The sequence below is a fragment of the Erythrolamprus reginae genome, chromosome 2 (genome assembly GCF_031021105.1).
Source record: "Erythrolamprus reginae isolate rEryReg1 chromosome 2, rEryReg1.hap1, whole genome shotgun sequence".
NCBI classification, from domain to species: Eukaryota; Metazoa; Chordata; class Lepidosauria; order Squamata; family Dipsadidae; genus Erythrolamprus; species Erythrolamprus reginae.
Window position 1 is genome coordinate 31,136,186 of NC_091951.1, and position 21,189 is coordinate 31,157,374.

General features: G+C 41.4%; 2 protein-coding genes across 4 annotated transcripts in view; both read left to right on the top strand.

Annotated features, from left to right (window-relative positions):
• The first annotated feature begins 461 nt into the window (after positions 1-461).
• The window catches only part of LOC139163130 (zinc finger protein 345-like), a 38,573-nt gene continuing 17,845 nt past the window's right edge, over positions 462-21,189 (top strand). For 2 of the 3 annotated variants that reach the window (XR_011558412.1, XR_011558413.1), the window contains exons 1-2: positions 462-564; positions 6,190-9,779. Coding sequence is in view for 1 of the 3 variants with exons in the window: in XM_070744098.1 (XP_070600199.1) it covers positions 6,935-8,116 (1,182 nt within the window). In the remaining 2 variants the exon portion in view is untranslated. Of the gene's footprint in view, positions 565-6,189; positions 9,824-21,189 lie in introns of those variants that run through there. The other variant, XM_070744098.1, reaches the window with a different exon arrangement.
• On the top strand, positions 15,543-18,204 carry LOC139163131 (zinc finger and SCAN domain-containing protein 2-like). Its single transcript, XM_070744100.1, has one exon. The coding sequence runs from the start codon at positions 16,087-16,089 to the stop codon at positions 17,182-17,184; it is 1,098 nt and encodes a 365-aa protein (XP_070600201.1). The 5' UTR covers positions 15,543-16,086; the 3' UTR covers positions 17,185-18,204.

Sequence of the window (21,189 nt, forward strand, 5' to 3'; positions counted from 1 at the left end):
ATATTCATTTGGCCCATTTGCTGCGGTCCATTTGCCAATATTGCAGCCCTTTTGCCACTGCGGCCCATTCACTGCCGCCCGTTTGACACATCCTGTTTTCTGCAGCTTATTTTCCATGGCCTGTTGGCTGCTGCTATTTTGCGGTCAATTCGCTGTGGCACATTTACTGCTGCTGCGGCCCAGTCAGCACAGCCTATTCCCTTTCCCTTGCTTTATTTCTTGCAGTTGGTATGAGTGGCCTGGATGTCGCTTTACAACAGGCAAACAAAAATCTTGTAAACGACAGAATCCTGTAATTCAGTCTTACGTCGCTAGATGGCGAAACCCGGCGACTAGAAAGAGGCTAAGTACAGCAGAGCGGCATCGATGGTGGCTGAGTACCCACATCCAATGGGAGGGAGAGCGAGGGAGGCTGAAGAGGTTGAAACAATAGAGTACTCGATTCCTAGAGGGGATGTGGAAGAGGGGAACAACTGAGGAATCTTCTCTTCCGGCTGACCCATCGGAGGACGGTGGCTTGGAGGGCGCCTCTCCTGCTCTTCCCAGGAGTTCAGCAACTGGAAGGTGAGTTGAGGACAGGTCGGGGGAGAGGCCGGTGTAAGGAGGGCTGCTTGGTTCCCTCCAAGAGGCTGAAGCAGAGACGAAACCAGGCTGAACCATGTCGGGTCCTGCTGCGTGTTCCTTCCCTCCCCAAACTTTGTTCTAGGGGTGCTGGTCGTTATGAAAGTGGTGCCTGCAATTTTCCCCTTGTTGGAAGATTTTTTTAAAAAATCTTCATTGGACTCTTTGATTTTATGGGTGTGTTCTTTCCTTGGAAACTGGGGCGTTTGATGCACAAAAGCCTGGATTATAGCTTGCAGATGCTTTGGGTACTACGCAGCAATTGAAGCCCCTCATCTGGTGAAGCTGCCCCATCCTCCATAATTAGAGACAAACGTTTAAGGGTACCCACTTCTCAGACATTTTTGAAGCTGAAGTACAAATGGACTTTTACCAAGCATATGTTCGTAGGTGTAGCTAACTATATTTGTCCCTATGTTCGTATCTGTATAATCTATCCTCCACATTTCCTGATATACTGTACTTGAAAATACCAACTTGGTATTGAAGTCCAGAAGAGAATTTAATGTTTGTGTGTATATTTGAACTTAGATCTAACTAATTTTTTATTTGTAAAATGAATCATAATTAAAGTTAACTTAGCATTTTAGCATCTATATATTTTTCCATTATAAAGTAATGGCAGGCATTCAAACTTGACCCCGAGAAGCAAGTAAGAATAATTTGAATGAAAACACTATCCAAGAAGGGATCCAAACCCCCAGCTACTGCCCTCAATGTGTCAACTAACTTTAGGAAATGTGATACACAAGAGGACACACATGTGGGAGAAGCCATATGTGTTTCTCAATTGGGGAATAACTTTCAGTCAGAATTCTCACCTGATGATACACCAGAGGACTCACACAGCAGAGACATATATTCATAGGCGTAATATTATTTATTAGATTTGCATGCCGCCCCTCTCCGTAGACTCGGGGCGGTTCACAACAACAATAAAACAATGTTTAAGAAATCTAATAATTAAAAAGTCACTAAAACCCCCTTATTAAAAAACAATAAATGCACACAAACATACTATGCATAAACTGTATAGGCTTGGGGGAGATGTCTCAGTTCCCCCATGCCTGGCAGCAGAGGTGGTTTTTAAGGAGTTTCCGAGAGACAAGGAGGGTGGGGGCAATTCTAATCTCCGGGGGAAGCTGGTTCCAGAGGATTGGGGCCGCCACAGAGAAGGCTCTTCCCCTGGGTCCCGCCAGACGACATTGTTTAGTCGACGGGACTCTGTGGCACCTAACCGGTCACTGGGATTCGTGCGGCAGAAAGCAGTCTCTGAGATATCCTGGCCTGATGCCATGAAGGGCTTTATAGGTCACAACCAACACTTTGAATTGTGACTGGAAACTGATCAGCAACCAATGCAGACTGCGTAGTGTTGGTGTAACATGGGCATACCTAGGGAATAATAATAATAATAATAATTTATTAGATTTGTATGCCGCCCCTCTCCGAAGCCCATGATTGCTCTTGCAGCAGCATTTTGCACAATCTGAAGTTTCCGAGCACTCTTCAAAGATAGCCCCATGTAGAGAGCGTTACAGTAGTCAAACCTCAAGGTGATGAGGGCATGAGTGACTGTGAGCAGTGACTCCCTGTCCAAATAGGGCTGCAACTGGTGCACCAGGCTAACCTGGGCAAACGCCACCCTCGCCACAGCTGAAAGATGGTTTTCTAATGTTAGCTGTGGCTCGAGGAGGATGCCTAAGTTGCGAACCCTCTGTGAGGGGGTCAACAATTCCCCCCCCCCCAGGGTGATGGACAGACAGATGGAATTGATGCTTCACCCTATGTCCTTGGATGATCTCACTCAACGGTTTCATGTAGATATTAAATAGAAGGGGGGAGAGGACCGACCCCTGAGGCACCCCACAAGGGAGCAACCTAGAGATCGACCTCTGACCCCCCACTAACACCGACTGCGACCGACCGGAGAAGTAGGAGGAGAACCACTAAAGAACAGTGCCTCCCACTCCCAACCCCTCTAGTCGACGCAGAAGGATACCATGCTAGATTACCAGTAGTAATCTATACTGCTCAAAAAAAGAAAGGGAACACATCCTAGATCTGAATGAATAAAATATTCTCATTGAATATTTCATTTGCACAACTATTTAATTCGCGCAACTATTTAATTTGCACAACTATTCCATTTGCACAACAGCATGTGAAATTGACTGTCAATCAGTGTTTCTTCCTAAGTGGACAGTTTGATTTCACAGAAGTTTGATTTACTTGAAGTTATATTCTGTTTTTTAAGTGTTCCCTTTATTGTTTTGAACAATATACATTAGTCCCTATGTGGATATCTGTATAATTTGGCCTCTACATTTCCTGGTATATTTAAAAATAACCAATTTGTTATTTAAGAATTTTGACTTAACTGAAGTCCCAAAAAGAATTTAATGTTTTTTGGATAATCAAACTGTGACTGGTCTTTTATATGTCAAATGAATCATAATTAAGGTTAGAAGTTAATTTATCATTTTCATTATTGTTGTTAGTCCACAACTTTACTGCATGCCTTCCTGTGCTCTACCATCCTGTGGAGTCCAGTTAAGCTCACACCTGCTGCTTCAGTGACTCCATCCAGCCACCTCATTCTCTGTTGCCTCTTTCTTCTTTTGCCCTCAATCGTTCCCATCATTAGGCTTTTCTCCAGTAAGTCCTTCCTTCCAGTGGTGGGATTCAAATTTTTCAACAACTGACCTTCTGTGGGCGAGGCTTATTTGGGGCGTGGCTTGGTCATGTGGTGTGGGTGTAACTAACGTGTCATGTGACTGGATGGGCATGGCTACATGCATAGGGACTTAGAGAGCTAAAAAATGTCCTTGCGTTTACAACCTGTCTCCGCACTTACGAGAGTCTTCACATTTATGCCCATTGCACATTCTTAATAACCGTTTCAAGCATTTCACAACTGCGGTTCTTCTCTTTACCACGGTGACATGATAGGGTACAAAATGTAAAATGTGAGAACAGTCATAAGTGTGAGGACCCATCAAAAATAAACTTTTCAGCCCTCTGAGTAGTCCCTATGTGCACCTGTCGTGTCCATCAGTCATGTAGAGGGGCGCTCCTCACCTGGCCTATCATGACTGCAATGGCCATAAGTGTGAGTAATGGTCATAAGTCACTTTTTTAATGCCATTGTAATTTTGAATGGTCAGTAAATGAAGTGCTGCCAGAGCATCTTGAGGAATTAAAATCATTAAAATGCTATGAGAAATCAGAAGCCATTTAAGCTGTCCAGAAAGAGCACACCCAGAAGAAGCAATTCTTAGATCCATTTCTACCCCTTAAAGGTACCAGCTGGTCGCACTCACCTTATAAGATATCCTAAAGAAATCACCCAGATTTACTGCCCGGAAGGCAGTAAAAAAATCAGTGTGAAGCTTGGAAGTATACCCCAAAACCCTCTTGGAAGTACACCCCAAAAGGACAGTCCCAATAACCCCTAAAGTAGTGAAGTAAGACCCCTTCCCCAGATAGAAAAAGCACTTGAGACTAGACTGAAGCAAAGGAGCAAACACAGTACTTGTTGCTTGTTAAACCAATCACCAGAACAAACAGACACAGGAACTAGGCAGATTTCTGAAGTTGCTTCTTTTCAGAAACAGATTAACCCCTGTCCATCTAAGTTCCTTGTCTTTAAAAGCTTCCTTCTGGCAGCTCTGTGCTGGAAGAACTCCAACAGGGGAGTATTTCCTCCTAAGAGCAGCGTAAAAACCTTAAAATAACCCTTCTCCTCTAAGAAAGTCAAGCAAAGGTGGAAAAAGTATCTGTAAAGAGAAAAAAACTCTGGAAAGAGTAAGTCAAAGTCTGCTGTGGCTTCCTGTTTCTCAAAATATGCATCACAACAGCCAATGTCTAATATCTGCTGTCACACAATTTATTGAGTTATGTGACTCCAGTAAGCCAACAAAGTATAAATTAAAAAAATAAACATTTCAGAAGAAAAAAGAATGGTTAATTCAACTACATATGCTAGTTCTGTGGCCACTCAGGAAATAGTCAGGCACGGGAAGGGTTCTGTGGCTCCCAGTGGTTTTTTTTCTATGTGAAATGGGTTCAAATGACTCTCTGAGTGTTTAAGGTTACTGACCCCTGGTCTAGGTGTACTGCCAAGAATGTAATAAGGGTTAACGGAGAGGCAGTTTCTGTAAGCAGGGCAATAAAGATTAAGCTATAGAAACAAGACCAGAATGTTGTAATTCGTTACAGGATTAAGCCTGTGAAATAGGGAAAAAAGGGCAAATTTCTTCTAATAACTATTTCAGTTTCAATAGTTTTGCTCTCTCTTCAAATTCCTACACTTGTGGTAGTTCTCCATCTACTTACACCTGGAGCTAACCTTGTAGGATTTTGAGCATAACTTTGAAAGTGAAATGGGTGCAATGGTGCAATAATCTGAGCATTATTTGACATTGTCTTTCCTTGGAATTGGAATGTGGGCTGACCTTTTCCCATCCCGTGGCCATTGTTGAGTTTTCCAACAGGCTTTGACAGGTCAATTGGAATACTGTCACCTCCACTAGCTTTATAGTTGCTCAAACTTTTTAAGGCCCATTTGACGTTGCATTTGGGTGTATCTTTCTCTTTCTCCCTGGCCTTTCGCTTAACTTCTGTCGTCAGCTATTTGCAAAGCTTCCTCAGACAGCCACTTTGCTTTGTTGCATTTCTTTTCTTTGGGATGGTTTTAGTTGCAACCTCTTGTACAATGTTGTGAATCTCCATTCTGTCTATCAGATCTAATTCCTTAAATCTATTTGTCATCTCCACTGTATATTCAGCAGAGATACAATTAAGTGGCGTAGTGCTTTCCCCTACTTTCTTTAAGTGAAAGCTCATGATCTGAGGCACAGTCAGCTCCTGGTCTTTTTTTTTTAATTGACGGTATAGAGCAGTGATGGCGAACCTATGGCACGGGTGCCACAGGCGGCATACGGAGCCATATCTGCTGGCACGCGAGCCGTTGCCCTAGCTCAGCTGCAACATTTCTGTGTATGCTGGCCAGCTGATTTTTATCTTGCACAGAGGCTCTGGGAGGTTGTTTTTTTGCATCCAGAGCGCCTCTGGGGGAATGGGGAATGGTGTTTTTACCCTCCCCAGGCTCCAGGGAAGTCTTTGGAGCCTGGGAAGGGTGACACATGAGCCTTCTGGGCTTACCAGAAGTTGGGAAACAGTCCATTTCCAGCCTACAGAGGGCCTCCGGTGGGCGGGGGAAGCTGTTTTCATCCTCCCCAGGTACTGAATTAGGGGAATGGGCAATCGAGCATGCACGATAGCACGCACCCACATTCTTTCGGCACCTGTGGAAAAAAAGGTTCGCCATCACTGGTATAGAGCTACTCCACCTTTGGCTGCAGAGCACATAGTCCATCTGATTTCTGTGTTTACTGTCTGGTGATATCTATCTGCATAATCATTTCTTGGGTTGTTGGAAAGGAGTGTTTGCTATGACTTATTTTAATTGTAATGCATGTTTTTTCGTTCTTTATGTTTTCACATCTTCTGCAGCTATTTTATAAATAATTTATGTCAATCTAATGTTTTATGTCAATCTTGTAGACCGAAACGTTGCGAGCAAGATAAGTCCGGAAAAGTGAGAAACACAAGCAGCTTTGAAAGGAAATCAAGTCCAGCCAGCAATGAAAGTGTATTTCGCCGCCTCCAGAAAAGTACAAAAGATTTTTCCTTCTGCAGGCAGGTGATGGACAAAAGAGAGAATATGAAGATAGGTTTAAGTTGGAATATAATGAATATGTAGAACTCAAGGAAACACGCCGGAGGATTGCGTTCAAGCTCAGAAAAAGAAGACGTAATCTGTAAATCAGTGCAGGAGGAAGTGGTCATTTGATTGTCACATAGGATAGGCAGGCATTCAAACTTCATCCTGTGAATCAAGTAAAAAATTGCTTGAATGAAACAGCATCCAAGAAGAGATCCAAAATATTTTTCACCTTGGAAATCCCAAAATATTCTTGGTGGAAATATCCCACAATATATGCATCTTCTAGAGAAAAGCAGATTGCAGAGCACAGCCGATAATGCATGAGAGGACAAAGTGAAGTAAAGGCCACACACTGCCCATTTCCTAGCTTTAGGAAGTGTCATACCCAAGAACACGCACGTGGGGGAGAAAGAACATGGGTGTCTAGATTGTGTGAAAACTTTTAGTCGGAATTCTGAACTGGTAATACACCAGGATATTCATACAGGGAGAAACCATTTGTGTATTCAGAGTGTGGAAAAAGTTTCATTCAGAATTCCCACCTAGTTGTGCATAAGAAGACACACACAGGAGTGGAACCATATGAGTGTTCCTATTGTGGAAAATTATGAGCTGGTATTACATCAGGAGACTCATACAGGGGAGAAATATGAGTGTCCACATTGTGGAAAAGGTTTTTGTTCCAATAGCAACCTGAAAAAACACCAGAGGACTCACACGGGGGAGAAACCTTGTGATTGTCCAGATTGTGGGAAAGGTTTCAGACAGAATTCTAAACTTGTGCTACACCAGAGGGATCATATAAGGGAGAAACTGTATGAGTGTCCAGATTATGGGAAATGTTTTAGTCAAAATTCCAATCTGGTGACACAACAGATGACTCACCCAGGGCAGAAACCATATGATTGTCCGGATTGTGGAAAAAGTTTCAGTCAGGATTATAAACTTGTACTACACCAGAGGGGTCACACAATGGAGAAACCTTATGAGTGTCCAGATTGTGGGAAAGGTTTTAGTCAAAATTACGAGCTGACGAGACATCAGAGAACTCACACAGGAGAGAAACCGTATGAGTGTCCAGATTGTGGGAAAAGCTTCAGTCACAATTCCAGTCTGGTGACACATCAGAGGATTCATACAGGAGAGAAACCCTATGAATGTCCAGACTGTGGGAAATGTTTTAGTCAGAATTATAGTCTGGTGACACATCAGAGGACTCATACAGGAGAGAAACCGTATGAGTGTCCAGACTGTGGAAAAAGTTTCAGTGAGAATTCCAATCTGGTGAAACATCAGAGGATTCACATAGGGGAGAAACTGTATGAGTGTTCAGACTGTGGGAAAAGTTTCATTGACAATTCCAACCTGACTAGACACCAGAGGACTCACACAGGGGAGAAACTGTATGAGTGTCCAGAGTGTGGGAAAAGCTTCAGTGAGAATTCCGACCTGACAAGACATCAGAGGACTCACACAGGAGAGAAACCATATGAGTGTCCAGACTGTGGGAAAAGTTTCACTCAGAATTCCAGTCTGGTGAAACATCAGACGACTCACACAGGAGAGAAACCATATGAGTGTCCAGACTGTGGGAAAAGTTTCAGTAAGAATTCCAACCTGACGAGACACCAGAGGAGACACACAGGAGAGAAACCATATGAGTGTCCACATTGTGGAAAATGTTTTAGTTCAAATAGCTACCTGAAGAAACATCAGATGACTCACACAGGTGAGGAGCCATATTATGTAATAAATCTAATCTAACAAATCTAATAAATAATAAATAATATAATAATATAATAATAATAATAATAATAATAATAATAATAGTCTGGATTGTGGGAAAATGTTCAATTAGAATTCTAAACTTGTGCTACACCAGAGGACTCACACAAGGGAGAAACCATATGAGTGTCCAGACTGTGGGAAAAGTTTCAGTGAGAATTCCAAGCTGACGAGACCCCAGAGGAGCCACACAAGAGAGAAACCACATGAGCAGTGAAGGGCTACCAACATTTTTACTACCACACTGTGGACGTGGCTTTTGCAGGATGCCCTACATTTTCATTCAACATTTGACCCCACTGCGCCCCCCCCCTGCCCAGCGCCCCCTAAATTGTGAAAAAGATTTTACTTCGAATAGGAACCTGAAATAACATCAGATAACTCACACAGGTGAGAAACCATGTACTCTGTATTGGGGAAAAGCTTCAGTCAGAATTCTAACCTTGTGCTACACCAGAGGACACATACAGGGGAGAAACCTTATGATTGTCTGGATTGTGGGAAAGGTTTCAGTCACAATACTAACCTTATAGTACACCAGAGGACTCACAGTGCAGAGAAACCATATGAAATTCCTGATTGTGAGAAAGATTTCAGTACTAGAGCTAAACTTATCAATCATGTAGGTTTACACATAGGTGAGAAAACTTTCAAGTGCGCAGAGTGCAAACAGTGCTTCTCGGAAACCTGCGACCTTGTTAGACATAAGAAAATCCACATTTTCTTATGTCTAACAAGATCATCAGTAAAGGGAAAGCTTGAATCTCCTCCCACCTATGACTGTAACCTTTTGTTTGTATCCTTACAATTTAGATTAATATTTATTCCTTCCTGATTGTTTATTTGAACCCCTATAACAATTATTGTTGTACTTTATGATTATTGACAAATGTATCATTTTCTTTCATGTACACTGATCGCATATGCAAAGACAAATTCCTTGTATGTCCAATCACACTTGGCCAAGAAGTCTATTTTATCCTATCCTATTTTTAGATTATATAAGATTAACAGAATTGGAAGGGACCTTGTAGGTCATGTAAACCAACATCCCATCCAAGCAGGAGACCCTACACCATTTCTGACAGATGGCAGTCCTATCTCTTTTTGAAAGTCTCCAGTGATGAAGCTCTTGCAACTTACAAAGACAAGCTGTTCCACTGGTTGATTGGTCTCATTGTCAGAAAATGTCTCCTTATTTCCAGATTGAATATCTCCTTGTTCCGTTTCCATCCATTATCCCTTGTCTGGCCTTCAGGTGCTTTGGAAAATAGCTTGACCCCTTCTTCTCTGTAGCAACCCCTCAAATACTGGAACGCTGCTATCTTATCACTCAAAGTCCTTCTCTTCACCAAACTAGCGATGCCCGGTTCCTGAAACTGTTCTTTATATGTTTTGGTCTCAATTTCCCTGATCATGGTTCCTTTCCTCTACATTTTTTCTAACGTCTCAACATCTTCTTTATAGTATGGTGACCAAAGGTGGATGCATTATTCTAAGTGTGTTCATTTCAGTAATTCAATTCAGGTTATAATACAATGACCACGAGTCTACTGCATTTGTGAAAAATGATCATTAGTCAATTTTTACAGTGTTTACTGTTGTAATTTGGAATGGTCATAGCAAACAGGAGCATCATGTGGTAAATAGCTTTTAACTGAATACATGCCATGTTCATTATGTTGTTGTTGACTAATAAAGATTTTGAAACTTAAAATAATCAAATTCTATTTAATTCACGTCAGAACATTATTTAATTCTGTCTCTTTTTAATAATGCTATTGGACAGATCTGTTATCACATTTTGCTATGCTTAGGCTCTGAAAATGCTTGAAACACCGTATTTTTTGGAGTATAAGTTGCTCTGGACTGTGAGACATACCTACCTTTTGGTGGAAGGAAAAGAAGGGGAAAAATGCCTTTTCCTCCCAGTATCCATCCAGTATCCATTCCCGGGAACCAGTCAAAAATGCAATGTGTGGATGCCAAAAACAGCATGTGCGGAGTTAGAAAATAGACAAAAGATGGGGGCTGGTTGGTGGGCAGGCCTTCGGCAACATTTGGTGTATAACATGGTGAGATATTTATTTATTTATTTATTTTATTAGATTTGTATGCCAACCCTCTCCGAAGACTAGGAGCGGCTCACAACAATAAAATAGTACATATCCAATGGATTAAAACAATTTAAAAAACCTTAAATTAAAAACCAATCATACATCTCATATAAACCATACATAAATCGTAAATGACCTGGGGGAATCAATTTCCCCATGCCTGATGGAAGAGGTGGGTTTTAAGAAGTTTGCGAAATGCAAGGAGGGTGGGAGCAATCCTAATCTCCAGGGGGAGGTGATTCCAGAGGGTCGGGGCCGCCACAGAGAAGGCTCTTCCCTGGGTCCCGCCAGACGACATTGTTTAGTCGACGGGACCCGGAGAAGGGCAACTCTGTGGGACCTAACTGGTCGCTGGGATTCGTGTGGCAGAAGGCGGTCTCGGAGATATTCTGGTCTGAAAGAAACCAGTCCAGTCAATTACCAGGTGCAAATTCGATCTTCAAGGAACCTTAAACTGTAGCTATGGACAGCAGAAAGTGTTTCCTGGTTCGGACCAGTTCAGCGAACTGGTGGTGTTGCTGTTGGAAGGCTCTGCCCACCCATCCTAGAAGTTTCTGTGCATGTGCAGAAGTAGCACATGTGCAAACTAGTAGCAATACAATTTAGAAACTATCACTGGCTACGGAATACTGGGATGCCAATTGAAAGGCCAAAATGAGGTCCCTGAAGGGAGACAAGAGGATAGGGGACATTTAAATGAACCTCCTTCCTGGTCCAGGATGTGACCTACGATGTGCTTTATGCAAAGAAATACTATGGTACCTTGAATTCTGGAAGGAAAAAAGAATCGAGGTAAGTTGGGTTTGCTTCATTCTGATTTCTGCATGCAACACAGATTAGAACCAAGAACTGAACTGAGGTCTTCTGAATGTAGTTAGGCCAGCAACTCCATGGTCACTATGTTTTCCCTTGCTTTCGTGCTTGCAGTTGGTATGGGTGGCATCAATGTCGCGTTAGAACAATCAAACAAAAATCTTGCAAATGACAGAAGCCTGTAATTCAGCAGTGTGTCGCTAGATGGCGAGCGCTCTATTACATGGGAAACAGACGGCGACTAGAAAGCTGTTAAATACAGTAGAGCCGAATCGATGGTGGCTGAGTACCCACATCCAATGGGAGGGAGAGCGACGGAGCCTGACGAGGTTGAAACGATGGAGTACTGGATTCCTAGAGAGGATGTGGAAGAGAGGGGAAGAACTGAGGAATCTCCTCTTCCGGCTTACCCATCGGAGGACGGTGGCGAGGAGGGCGCCTCTCCTGCTCTTCCCAGGAGTTCAGCAGCTGGATGGTGAGTTGAGGCCGGTCAGGTCGTGGGAGGAGCCGGTGCAAGGAGAGCTGCTTGGTACCCTCCACGAGGCAGAAGCAGAGAAGAAACCAGGCTGAAACATGTCGGGTGCTGCTGCATGTTCCTCCACTCCCCAAACTTTGTTCCAGTGGTGCGTGCTGGTCGTTATGAAAGTGGTGCCTGTAATTTTCTGCTTGTTGGGGTTTTTTTAAAAAAATTCTTTCATTTTAAATTGGACTCTTTGATTTTATGGATGCGTTCTTTCCTGGGAACCTGGCGGTTTGATGCACAAAAGCCTGGATTATATCTTGCAGATGCTTTGGGTACCACGCATCAATTAAACCCCCTGATCTGGTGAAGCTGTCCCACCCTCCAAAATTAGAGACAAACGTTTAAGGGTACCCACTTCTCAGACATTTTTGAAGCTGAAATACAAATGGACTTTTACCAGGCATATATTCCTAGGCATAGCTATCTATATTTGTCCCTATGTCCGTATCTGTATAATCTAGCCTTGACATTTCCTGATATATTTGAAAATACCAACTTGGTATTGAAGAGTTTTGATTTAACAGAAGTCCAGAAGAGAGTTTAATGTTTGTGTGTATATTTGAACTTAGATCTCACTATTTTTTCATTTATGAAATGAATCACGATTAAGGTTAAAATGAATCATAATCAAAGTTAACTTAGCATTTTGGCATTTGTATATTTTTCAATTACAAAGTAATGGCAGGCATTCAAACTTGATCATGTAAAGCAAGTAAGAATAGCTTGAATGAAAACACTATGCAAGAAGAGATCCAAACGCCCAGCCACTTCTCTCAATGTGGCAATTAACTTTAGGAAATGTGATACAGAAGAGGAGAAACTTGTGGGAGAAACCATATGAGTTTCTCAATGGTGGGAAAATTTTCAGTCAGAATTCTCACCTGATGATTCACCAGAGGACTCACACAGCAGAGACATATATTCATAGTTTTAGTAATCTATACTGCTCAAAAAAATAAAGGGAATACTCAAATATCACATCCTAGATCTGAATGAATGAAATATTCTCATTTCATATTTCATTTACACAACAGCATGTGAAATTGACTGTCAATCAGTGTTGCTTCCTAAGTGGACAGTTTTATTTCACAGACGTTTGATTTACTTGAAGTTATATTTTGTTCTGTTTTTCCCTTTATTTTTTTTTTAACAATGTATATCAGTCCCCATGTGCATATCTGTATAATTTAGCCTTGACATTTCCTGATATATTTGAAAATAACCAATTTGCCATTTAAGACATTTGACTTAACTGAAGTCCAGAAGAGAATTTAATGTTTTTGTGGATATCCAAACTGTGACTAGTCTTTCATATGTCAAATTAATCATAATTAAATTTAGAAGTTAATTCATAACTTTGTGCTGTTTGTTTTTCATTATTGTTGTTAGTCCACAACTTTCCTCCAAGCCTTCTGGTCCTTTGCCATCCTGTGGAGTCCAGTTAAGCTCACGCCTGCTGCTTCAGTGACTCCATCCAGCCATCTTCAACTCCCAGAATTCCTCCACCAGTCATGCTACCTTAGGAGTGGGAGTTGAAGTCCACAAGCCTTAATCTTGCCAGGTTTGAAGACCCTTGTACGCCTAACCTCTAACTCAGGGGTTTTTAAACTTGACAGTTTTAGGACTAGTGGACTTCAACTCTCAGAATTCCTTCACCAGTCATGGTAACTTAGGAGTGGGAGTTGAAGTCCACGAGCATTAATCTTGCCAGGTTTGAAGACCCTTGCACCCCTAACATCTAACTTAGGGGTCTTTAAACTTGACAGTTTTAAGACTAGTGGAATTCACTCCACCCACTTACCCCCTAGCTACCCACCCTGATTTCTTTCTTGGTTTGCTAAAATTTGGAAGGCCAGTTTGAGATGAGAAAGCAAAGGGGGGGGGGATCCACACCCAGGAGAAGCAATTCTTAGATCCATTTACACCCCTTAAAGATACCAGCTAGTCTCACTCACCTTATAAGATATCCTAAAGAAATCATCCAGATTTAAGGAGACATCAAATGCCTCCCAGGAAGGCAGTAAAAAAATCAGTGCCAAGCTTGCATCCTGCCTCTTGGAAGTACACCCCAAATGGACGGTACCAGTAACCACTAAAGAGTGAAGTAAGACCCCCTCCCCAGATAGAAAAAGCACTTGAAATAAGCCTAAATAGAATGAAGCAAAGGACCAAACACAGTAGCTGTTGCTTGGTAAACCAATTACCAGAACAAATAGCCACAGGAACTAGGCAAATCTCTGAAGCTGCTTCTTTTTAGGAACAGAGATTAACCCCTGTCCTTCCAGGTCCCTTGTCATGAAAAGCTTCCTTCTGGCAGCTCTCTACTGAAAGAACTCCAACAGTGGAGTATTTCCTCCTAAGAGCAGTGTAAAAAATGGTTAATTCAACTACATATGCTAGTTCTGTGAGTTTTGTGGCTCCCGATGTTTTCTTTTTTGTGGGAAATGGGTTCAAATGACTCTCTGAGTGTTTAAGGTTACCGACCCCTGGTCTAGGTGTACTGCCAAGAATGTAATAAGGGTTAACGGAGAGGCAGTTTCTGTAACCAGGACAATAAAGATTAGGCTATAGAAACAACACCAGAATGTTGTAATTCCTTACAGGATTAAGCCTGTGAAGTGGGAAAAACAAAGGTAAAGTATTTCAGTTTCAATTTGATCTCTAGTTTCTCTCTCTCTTCAAAATCCTGCCAGAACTTCTGGTAGTTCATGGACCACATACACCTGGAGCTAAGCTTGTAGGATTTTGAGCATATCTTTGAAAGTGAAATAAGTGCAATGGTGCAATAATCTGAGCATTCTTTGGCATTGTCTTTCTTTGGAATTGGAATGTAGACTGACCTTTTCCAATCCTATGGCCACTGTTGAGTTTTCAAAATTTGCTGCCATGTTGATAGTAGCTTTTTTACTGCAATTTTACTGCATTGTCTTTTAAGATTTTGAAAGGTCAATTTGGAATCCTGTCACCTCCACTAGCTTTATTGTTGCTCAGATTTTCTAAGGCCCATTTGATTTTGCATTTGGGTGTATTTTTCTCTTTCTCCCTTGCCTTTTGCTTAACTTTTGCCCTCAGCTATTTGCAAAGCTTCTTCAGACAGCCACTTTACTTTCTTGCATTTCTTTTCTTTGGGAGTTGCAACCTCTTTTGCAATGTTGTGAACCTCCATCCATGGTTCTTCCGGCATTCTGTCTATCAGATCTAATTCTTTAAATCTATTTGCCATCTCTACTGTATATTCAGCAGAAATGCAGTTCAGTTCATACCTGAGTGGCCTAGAGCTTTCCCCTACTTTCTTTAAGTGAATCCTAAATTTTGCCACTAAATGAGCCGGGGTGGCGCAGCAGGTAGAGTGCTGTACTACAGGCCACTGAAGCTGACTGTAGATCTGTAGGTCAGCGGTTCAGATCTCATCACTGGCTCAAGGTTGACTCAGCCTTCCATCCTTCCGAGGTGGGTAGAATGAGGACCTGGATTGTGGGGGCCAAATGCTGGCTCTGTTGAAAAGTGCTATTGCTAACATGTTGTAAGCCGCCCTAAGTTTAAGGAGAAGGGCGGCATAAAAATTGAATGAATGAATGAATGAATGAGTGAGTGAATGAATAAATAAATAACTAAACAAACAGACAAACAAACAAACAATCAAATAAATAAACTAATCATCTGAGCCATAGTTAGCTCCTGGTCTTTTTTTTTTTACTGACCCTATTGAGCTCCTCCACTTTTGGCTGCAGAGCACATAGTCAATCTGATTTCTGTGTTTCCCCTCTGGTGATATCTATCTGCATAATCATTTCTTGGGTTGTTGCAAAATGGTGTTTGCTGTGACTTCATTATTTTCATTATAATGCATGTTTTTTCTTTCTATATGTTTTCACATCTTCTGCAGCTATTTTATAAATACTTTATGTCAATCTAATGTTTTATGTCAATCTTGTAGACCGAAAAGTTGCGAACAAGATAAATCCGGAAAAGTGAGAAACCGAAGCAGCTTTGAAAGGAAGGCAAGTCCAGCCAGCAATGAAAGTGGATTTCGCCGCCTCCAGAAAAGTACAAAAGACTTCTCCTTCTGCAGGCAGGTGAGGGACAAAAGAGAGAATATGAAGAGAGTTTTAAGTTGGAATATAATGAATATGTAGAACTCAAGGAAACACGCCGGAGGATTGCATTCAAGTTCAGAAAAAGGAGACGTAATCTGAAAATCAGTGCAGGAGGAAGTGGTCATTTGATATCAGATAGGATAGGCAGGCATTCAAACTTCACCCTGTGAATCAAGTAAGAATAGCTTGAATGAAAGCAGCATCCAAGAAGACATCCAAAATATTTTTCATCTTGAAACTCCAAAAATATCCTTGATGGAAAAATCCCACAATATATGCATCTTCTAGGGAAAAGCAGATTGCAGAGCACAGCTGATAATGCATGAGGACACAGTGAAGTAAAGGCCACCCACTGCCCATTTTGTAGCTTTAGGAAATGTCATAACCAAGAGGACTCACATGGGGGAGAAACAATATGAGTGTCTAGATTGTGGGAAAACTTTCAGTCAGAATTCTCACCTGATAATACACCAGAAGATTCACACAGGGGAGAAACCGTACGAATGTCCTGATTGTGGGAAAAGCTTCAGTCACAATTCCAACCTGATGAAACATCAGACGACTCACACAGGGGAGAAACCGTATGAATGTCCAGATTGTGGGAAAAGTTTCAGTCAGAATTCTAACCTGGTAAGCCATCAGAGAACACACACAGGAGAAAGACCATATGAGTGTTCAGAGTGTGGGAAAAGTTTCAGTCAGAATTCCCACCTAGAGGCGCATAAGAAGACTCACACATATGAGTGTCCATATTGTGGGAAAGGTTTTAGTAAAAATTCCAGCCTGACGAGACATCACAGGACTCACACAGGAAAGAAACCGTATGAGTGTCTAGACTGTGGGAAGAGTTTCAGTGAGAATTCCAGTCTGGTGACACACCAGAGGAGTCACACAGGAGAGATACCCTATGATTCTCCTGAATTTGGGAAAAGTTTCAGTCAGAATTATAACCTTGTGCTACACCAGAGGGCTCACACAAGGAAGAAACCTTATGATTGTACAGATTGTGGGAAAACTTTCAGTTGGAATTCTAAACTTGTGGTACACCAGAGGACTCACACAGGAGAGAAACCGTATGAGTGTCCAGACTGTGGGAAAAGTTTCAGTCAGAATTCCAGTCTAGTGACACACCAGAGGACTCACACAGGAGAGAAACCATATGAGTGTCCACATTGTGGAAAAGGTTTTAGTTCGAATAGCAAACTGAAAAAACACCAGATGACTCACACAGGTGAGAAACCGTATGATTGTCCGGATTGTGGGAAAAGTTTCAGTCAAAATTCCAACCTTGTGAAACACCAGAGGACTCACACAGGGGAGAAACCATATGATTGTCCAGATTGTGGGAAAAGTTTTAGTCAGAATTATAACCTTGTGCTACACCAGAGAACTCACAAAGGGGCGAAACCTTATGATTATACGGATTGTGGGAAAACTTTCAGTTGTATTTGTACTTGTGCTACACCAGAGGACTCACACAATAGAGAAACCATATGAGTGTCTGGTTTGTGGGAAAGGTTTCAGTCAGAATTCCAGTCTGGTGACACACCAGAGGACTCACACAGGGGAGAAAACATGATTGTCCGGATTGTGGGAAAAGTTTCAGTCACAATTTTAAACTTGTGCGACACCAGAGGACTCACACAGGAGAGAAACCGTATGAGTGTCCAGATTGTGGGAAAGGTTTTAGTCAAAATTCCAACCTAACGAGACACAAGGGAAGTCACACAAGATAGAAACCATATGAGCAGTGAAGGGCTTCCAAAATTTTTACTACCACACTAGGCATGGCTTTTACTTTCAACATATTTCAGTGCAAATTGGGTGCTCTGGGGTGGAGCTTCATTTTCGGTACCGGACTGCGTTCCCCTTCGTTCGGGCACTAGCCCACTCCTGCATATGAGTGTCCACAATGTGGAAAATGTTTTACTTCAAATAGCAACCTGAAAAAACATCAGACGACTCACACAGGTGAGAAACCATATAACTGTCTGGTTTGGGGAAAACTTTCAGTCACAATACTAACTTTGTAATATACCAGAGGACTCATACAGGAGAGAAACCATATGAATTTCCTGATTGTGGGAAAGATTTGAGTACTAGAGCTAAACTTATCAATCATGTAGGTTTACACATAGGTGAGAAAACTTTCAAGTGCGCAGAGTGCAGACAGTGCTTCTTGCAAGCTTCCGACCTTGTTAGACATAAGGAAATCCACATGACCCAGAAGATCATCAGTAAAGGGAAAGCTTGAATTTCCTTTCTGATCTGCCTTTGCAAGTTCACCAGAGAGATGAAGTATTTAATTTCTGGCCTGATCCTGTTTAGCCAAATATCTCTCAGTATTATGCATGAAACGGAAAAGAAAATGGATAATGTTACCTTGATCAAGGTTAACTACTTGTGTATTGCTATGATGAAAAGGTAGTGGATATTTCCTTTTGCAAAAATAGCAGAATTGCAGGCAAAAAGCGATTTAGAATGTTTTTTCCACATTGAATAAGAGATAATATAAAAGCAACATTTTTTTTTTAGAAATCTGCTTCACATCCTTACAAAATATATTGGAACATACGAATGTTACCAATTACAGAACTACTGCAGATGTGCAAATAACTTCCAATATTATAGAGAAAGAGGCATTGTGATTTTTGAGTGTAGCATCTTCAGGTTTATGAGAACTCCTGCTGTGATCTCCTTTGCTGGGAGATGCCTCTTGTTACCTTTTGAAGGTTGATGTTATGATAGCACTGTCCGGGTGTTAAACATTTTGCTGAGTTTGAAAGACATCAAATAATTCACTAAGGCTGCATCACTATTACTATTAGTTTTTCTCATTGTTCCTATCACTCATCTCCTCCCACTTATGACTGTAACTTCCTGTTTGTAACCTTACAATTTAGATTAATATTTATTCCTTCCTGATTGCTTATTTGAACTCTATAACTATTATTGTTGTACCTGATGATTCTTGACAAATGTATCTTTTTCTTTTACCAAGAGCATATGCAAAGACAAATTCCTTGTGTATCCAATCACACTTGACCAATAAAGAATTCTATTCTATTCTAATTTTCTTTTAGATTACATATGATTAACAGAGTTGGAAGGGACCATGTAGGTCATGTAAACCAATATCCCACCCTAGATGGCAGTCCTGTCTCTCCTTGAAGGTCTCCAGTGATGAAGCTCTTGCAACTTACAAAGACAAGCTGTTTCATTGGTTGATTGGTCTCATTGTCAGAAAATGTTTCCTTATTTCCAGATTGAATATCTCCTTGTTCCCTTTCCATCCATTATTCCTTGTCTGGCCTTCAGGTGCTTTGGAAGATAGCTTGACCCCTTCTCTGTAGCAGCCCCTCAAATACTGGAACGCTGCTATCATATCACTCAAAGTCCTTCTCTTTGCTAAACTAGCCATGCCCAGTTCCTGTAATGATTCTTCATATGTTTTGGTCTCAGTTTCCCTGATGATGGTTGCTTTCCTCTGCACTTTTTCTAACGTCTCCACATCTTCTTTATAGTGTGGTGACCAAAAATGGATTAGATTAGATTAGATTAGATTTATTGGATTTATATGCCGCCCCTCTCCGTAGACTCAGGGCGGCTCACAACAATAGTAAAAAACAATACATAGTAACAAATCTAATATTTAGCAATCTAAATTACAGTTTTAGGTTAAAAAATCCAAAAGAAACCCCAATATATAAAAAACAAGCACACGGTTGAATCATACACAGAAACTACATGGGCAAGGGGGAGATGTTTCAATTCCCCCATGCCTGACGGCAGAGGTGGGTTTTAAGGAGTTTCCGAAAGGCAATGCACTATTCTAGGTGTGTTCATTTCAGTAGTTCAGTTCAAGTTATAACACAATGACCATGTGATTAGATTAGATTAGATTAGATTAGATTTATTGGATTTATATGCCGCCCCTCTCCGCAAACTCGGGGTGGCTCACAACAATAATAAAAAAACAGTACATAATAACAAATCCAATGCCCACCATGTGTCTACTGCAGTGGTCAAAACTGAAAAATGATCATTACTCCCTTTTTACAGTGTTTACTGTTGTAATTTGGAATGGCCATAGTACGAAAAACCCAAAACACACATAGAAACTAGGCGAAAACACACTCAACAGCAGTGAATTTGAGAGATTTTGGAGAGTGGACAACAAAGTAAACCTAAGGCAACAATGTTCAGCGGCGGCTAAAAAAGCCAACACAATCTTAAGGTGCATATAAAGAGGAATACACTCCAAGACAAGGGAGGTGCTAATACCACTCTATAATGGCCTAGTTAGACCACACCTAGAGTACTGCATTCAGTTTTGGTCACCACACCAAAAAAGAGACATTGATACTCTAGAAAAGTGCAGAAGTGAGCAACCATAATGGTAAAGGGACTAGAAACTAAAACATACGAAGAAAGGTTGCAGGAATTGGGCATGCATAGTCTAGGAAAGAGGAGGTCCAAGGGGGACATGATAACAGTCTACAGATACTTGAGTGGTTGCCAAAAGGAGGAAGGGAACACATTATTTTCCAAAGCGCCAGAGAACCAGACAAGGAGCAACAGTTGGAGGCTGTCCAAGGGGAGATTCAACCTGGAAATGAGGAATTTTCTGTCTGAGAGCGATCAGTCAGTGGAATGGCTTGCCGCAGAGGTGGTGGACACCTCTGCGGACAATTGGACTAGTGTGATGTAGGGTCTCTTGCAGCTGGACTAGATGACCTGCAAGGTCCCTTCCAACCCTAATAATAAATGAATAAATAAATGTCTTTGTTTTTTTAGTATACAGTGGAGGGAAATGTATTTAGTCAGACACCAATTGTGCACGTTCTCCCACTTAAAAAGATGAGAGAGGTCTGTAATTGACATCATAGGTAGACCTCACCTATGAGAGACAACATGCGAAAACACATCCAGAAAATCACATTGTCTGATTTTTAACGAATTTATTTCCAAATTATAGTGGAAAATATAACGGATCAGCATGTCAATTCTCTCCATAGTCATGGCTATCTTATCTTGTCCTCTAATAGTTTTGCCCCCCCCCCATGACATTCTTATCTCACTGCATTATAGCCTGACCACAGGTATTAAAATAGCCTGGCCTTGGGTGTGTTCCAGGAGGAATTATCTCAAGTCATTTGGTTTTACTGAATATATCCTGGGTTGGTTTAGAAAAGAGTATTATAGCATGTTAATTGTATATAAAGCCTGTTAGTACATTAACTACCATTTATGAAAGAGTAACTCATCATCATATTATTTCAAGACGCACCACAATTTTCACCCACTTTGGGGGTGGGTGGGTATGTCTCATACATACTGTGTTTTCCCCAAAATAAGACCATGTCTTTTATTTTTTTGAACCCTGAAATAAGCGCTTGGCCTTATTGCCATGAACGCAAAAGCCTGATTGGGCTTATTAACAGGGGATGTCTTATTTTGGGGGAAAACGGTACAACCAAAATACCAGGTGGCAAGAAAGTG

Bases quoted from the DNA above. Each gene is read 5' to 3' on its own strand.
- LOC139163131 (XM_070744100.1), top strand. From the start codon at position 16,087: ATGGGGGAGAAACAATATGAGTGTCTAGATTGTGGGAAAACTTTCAGT.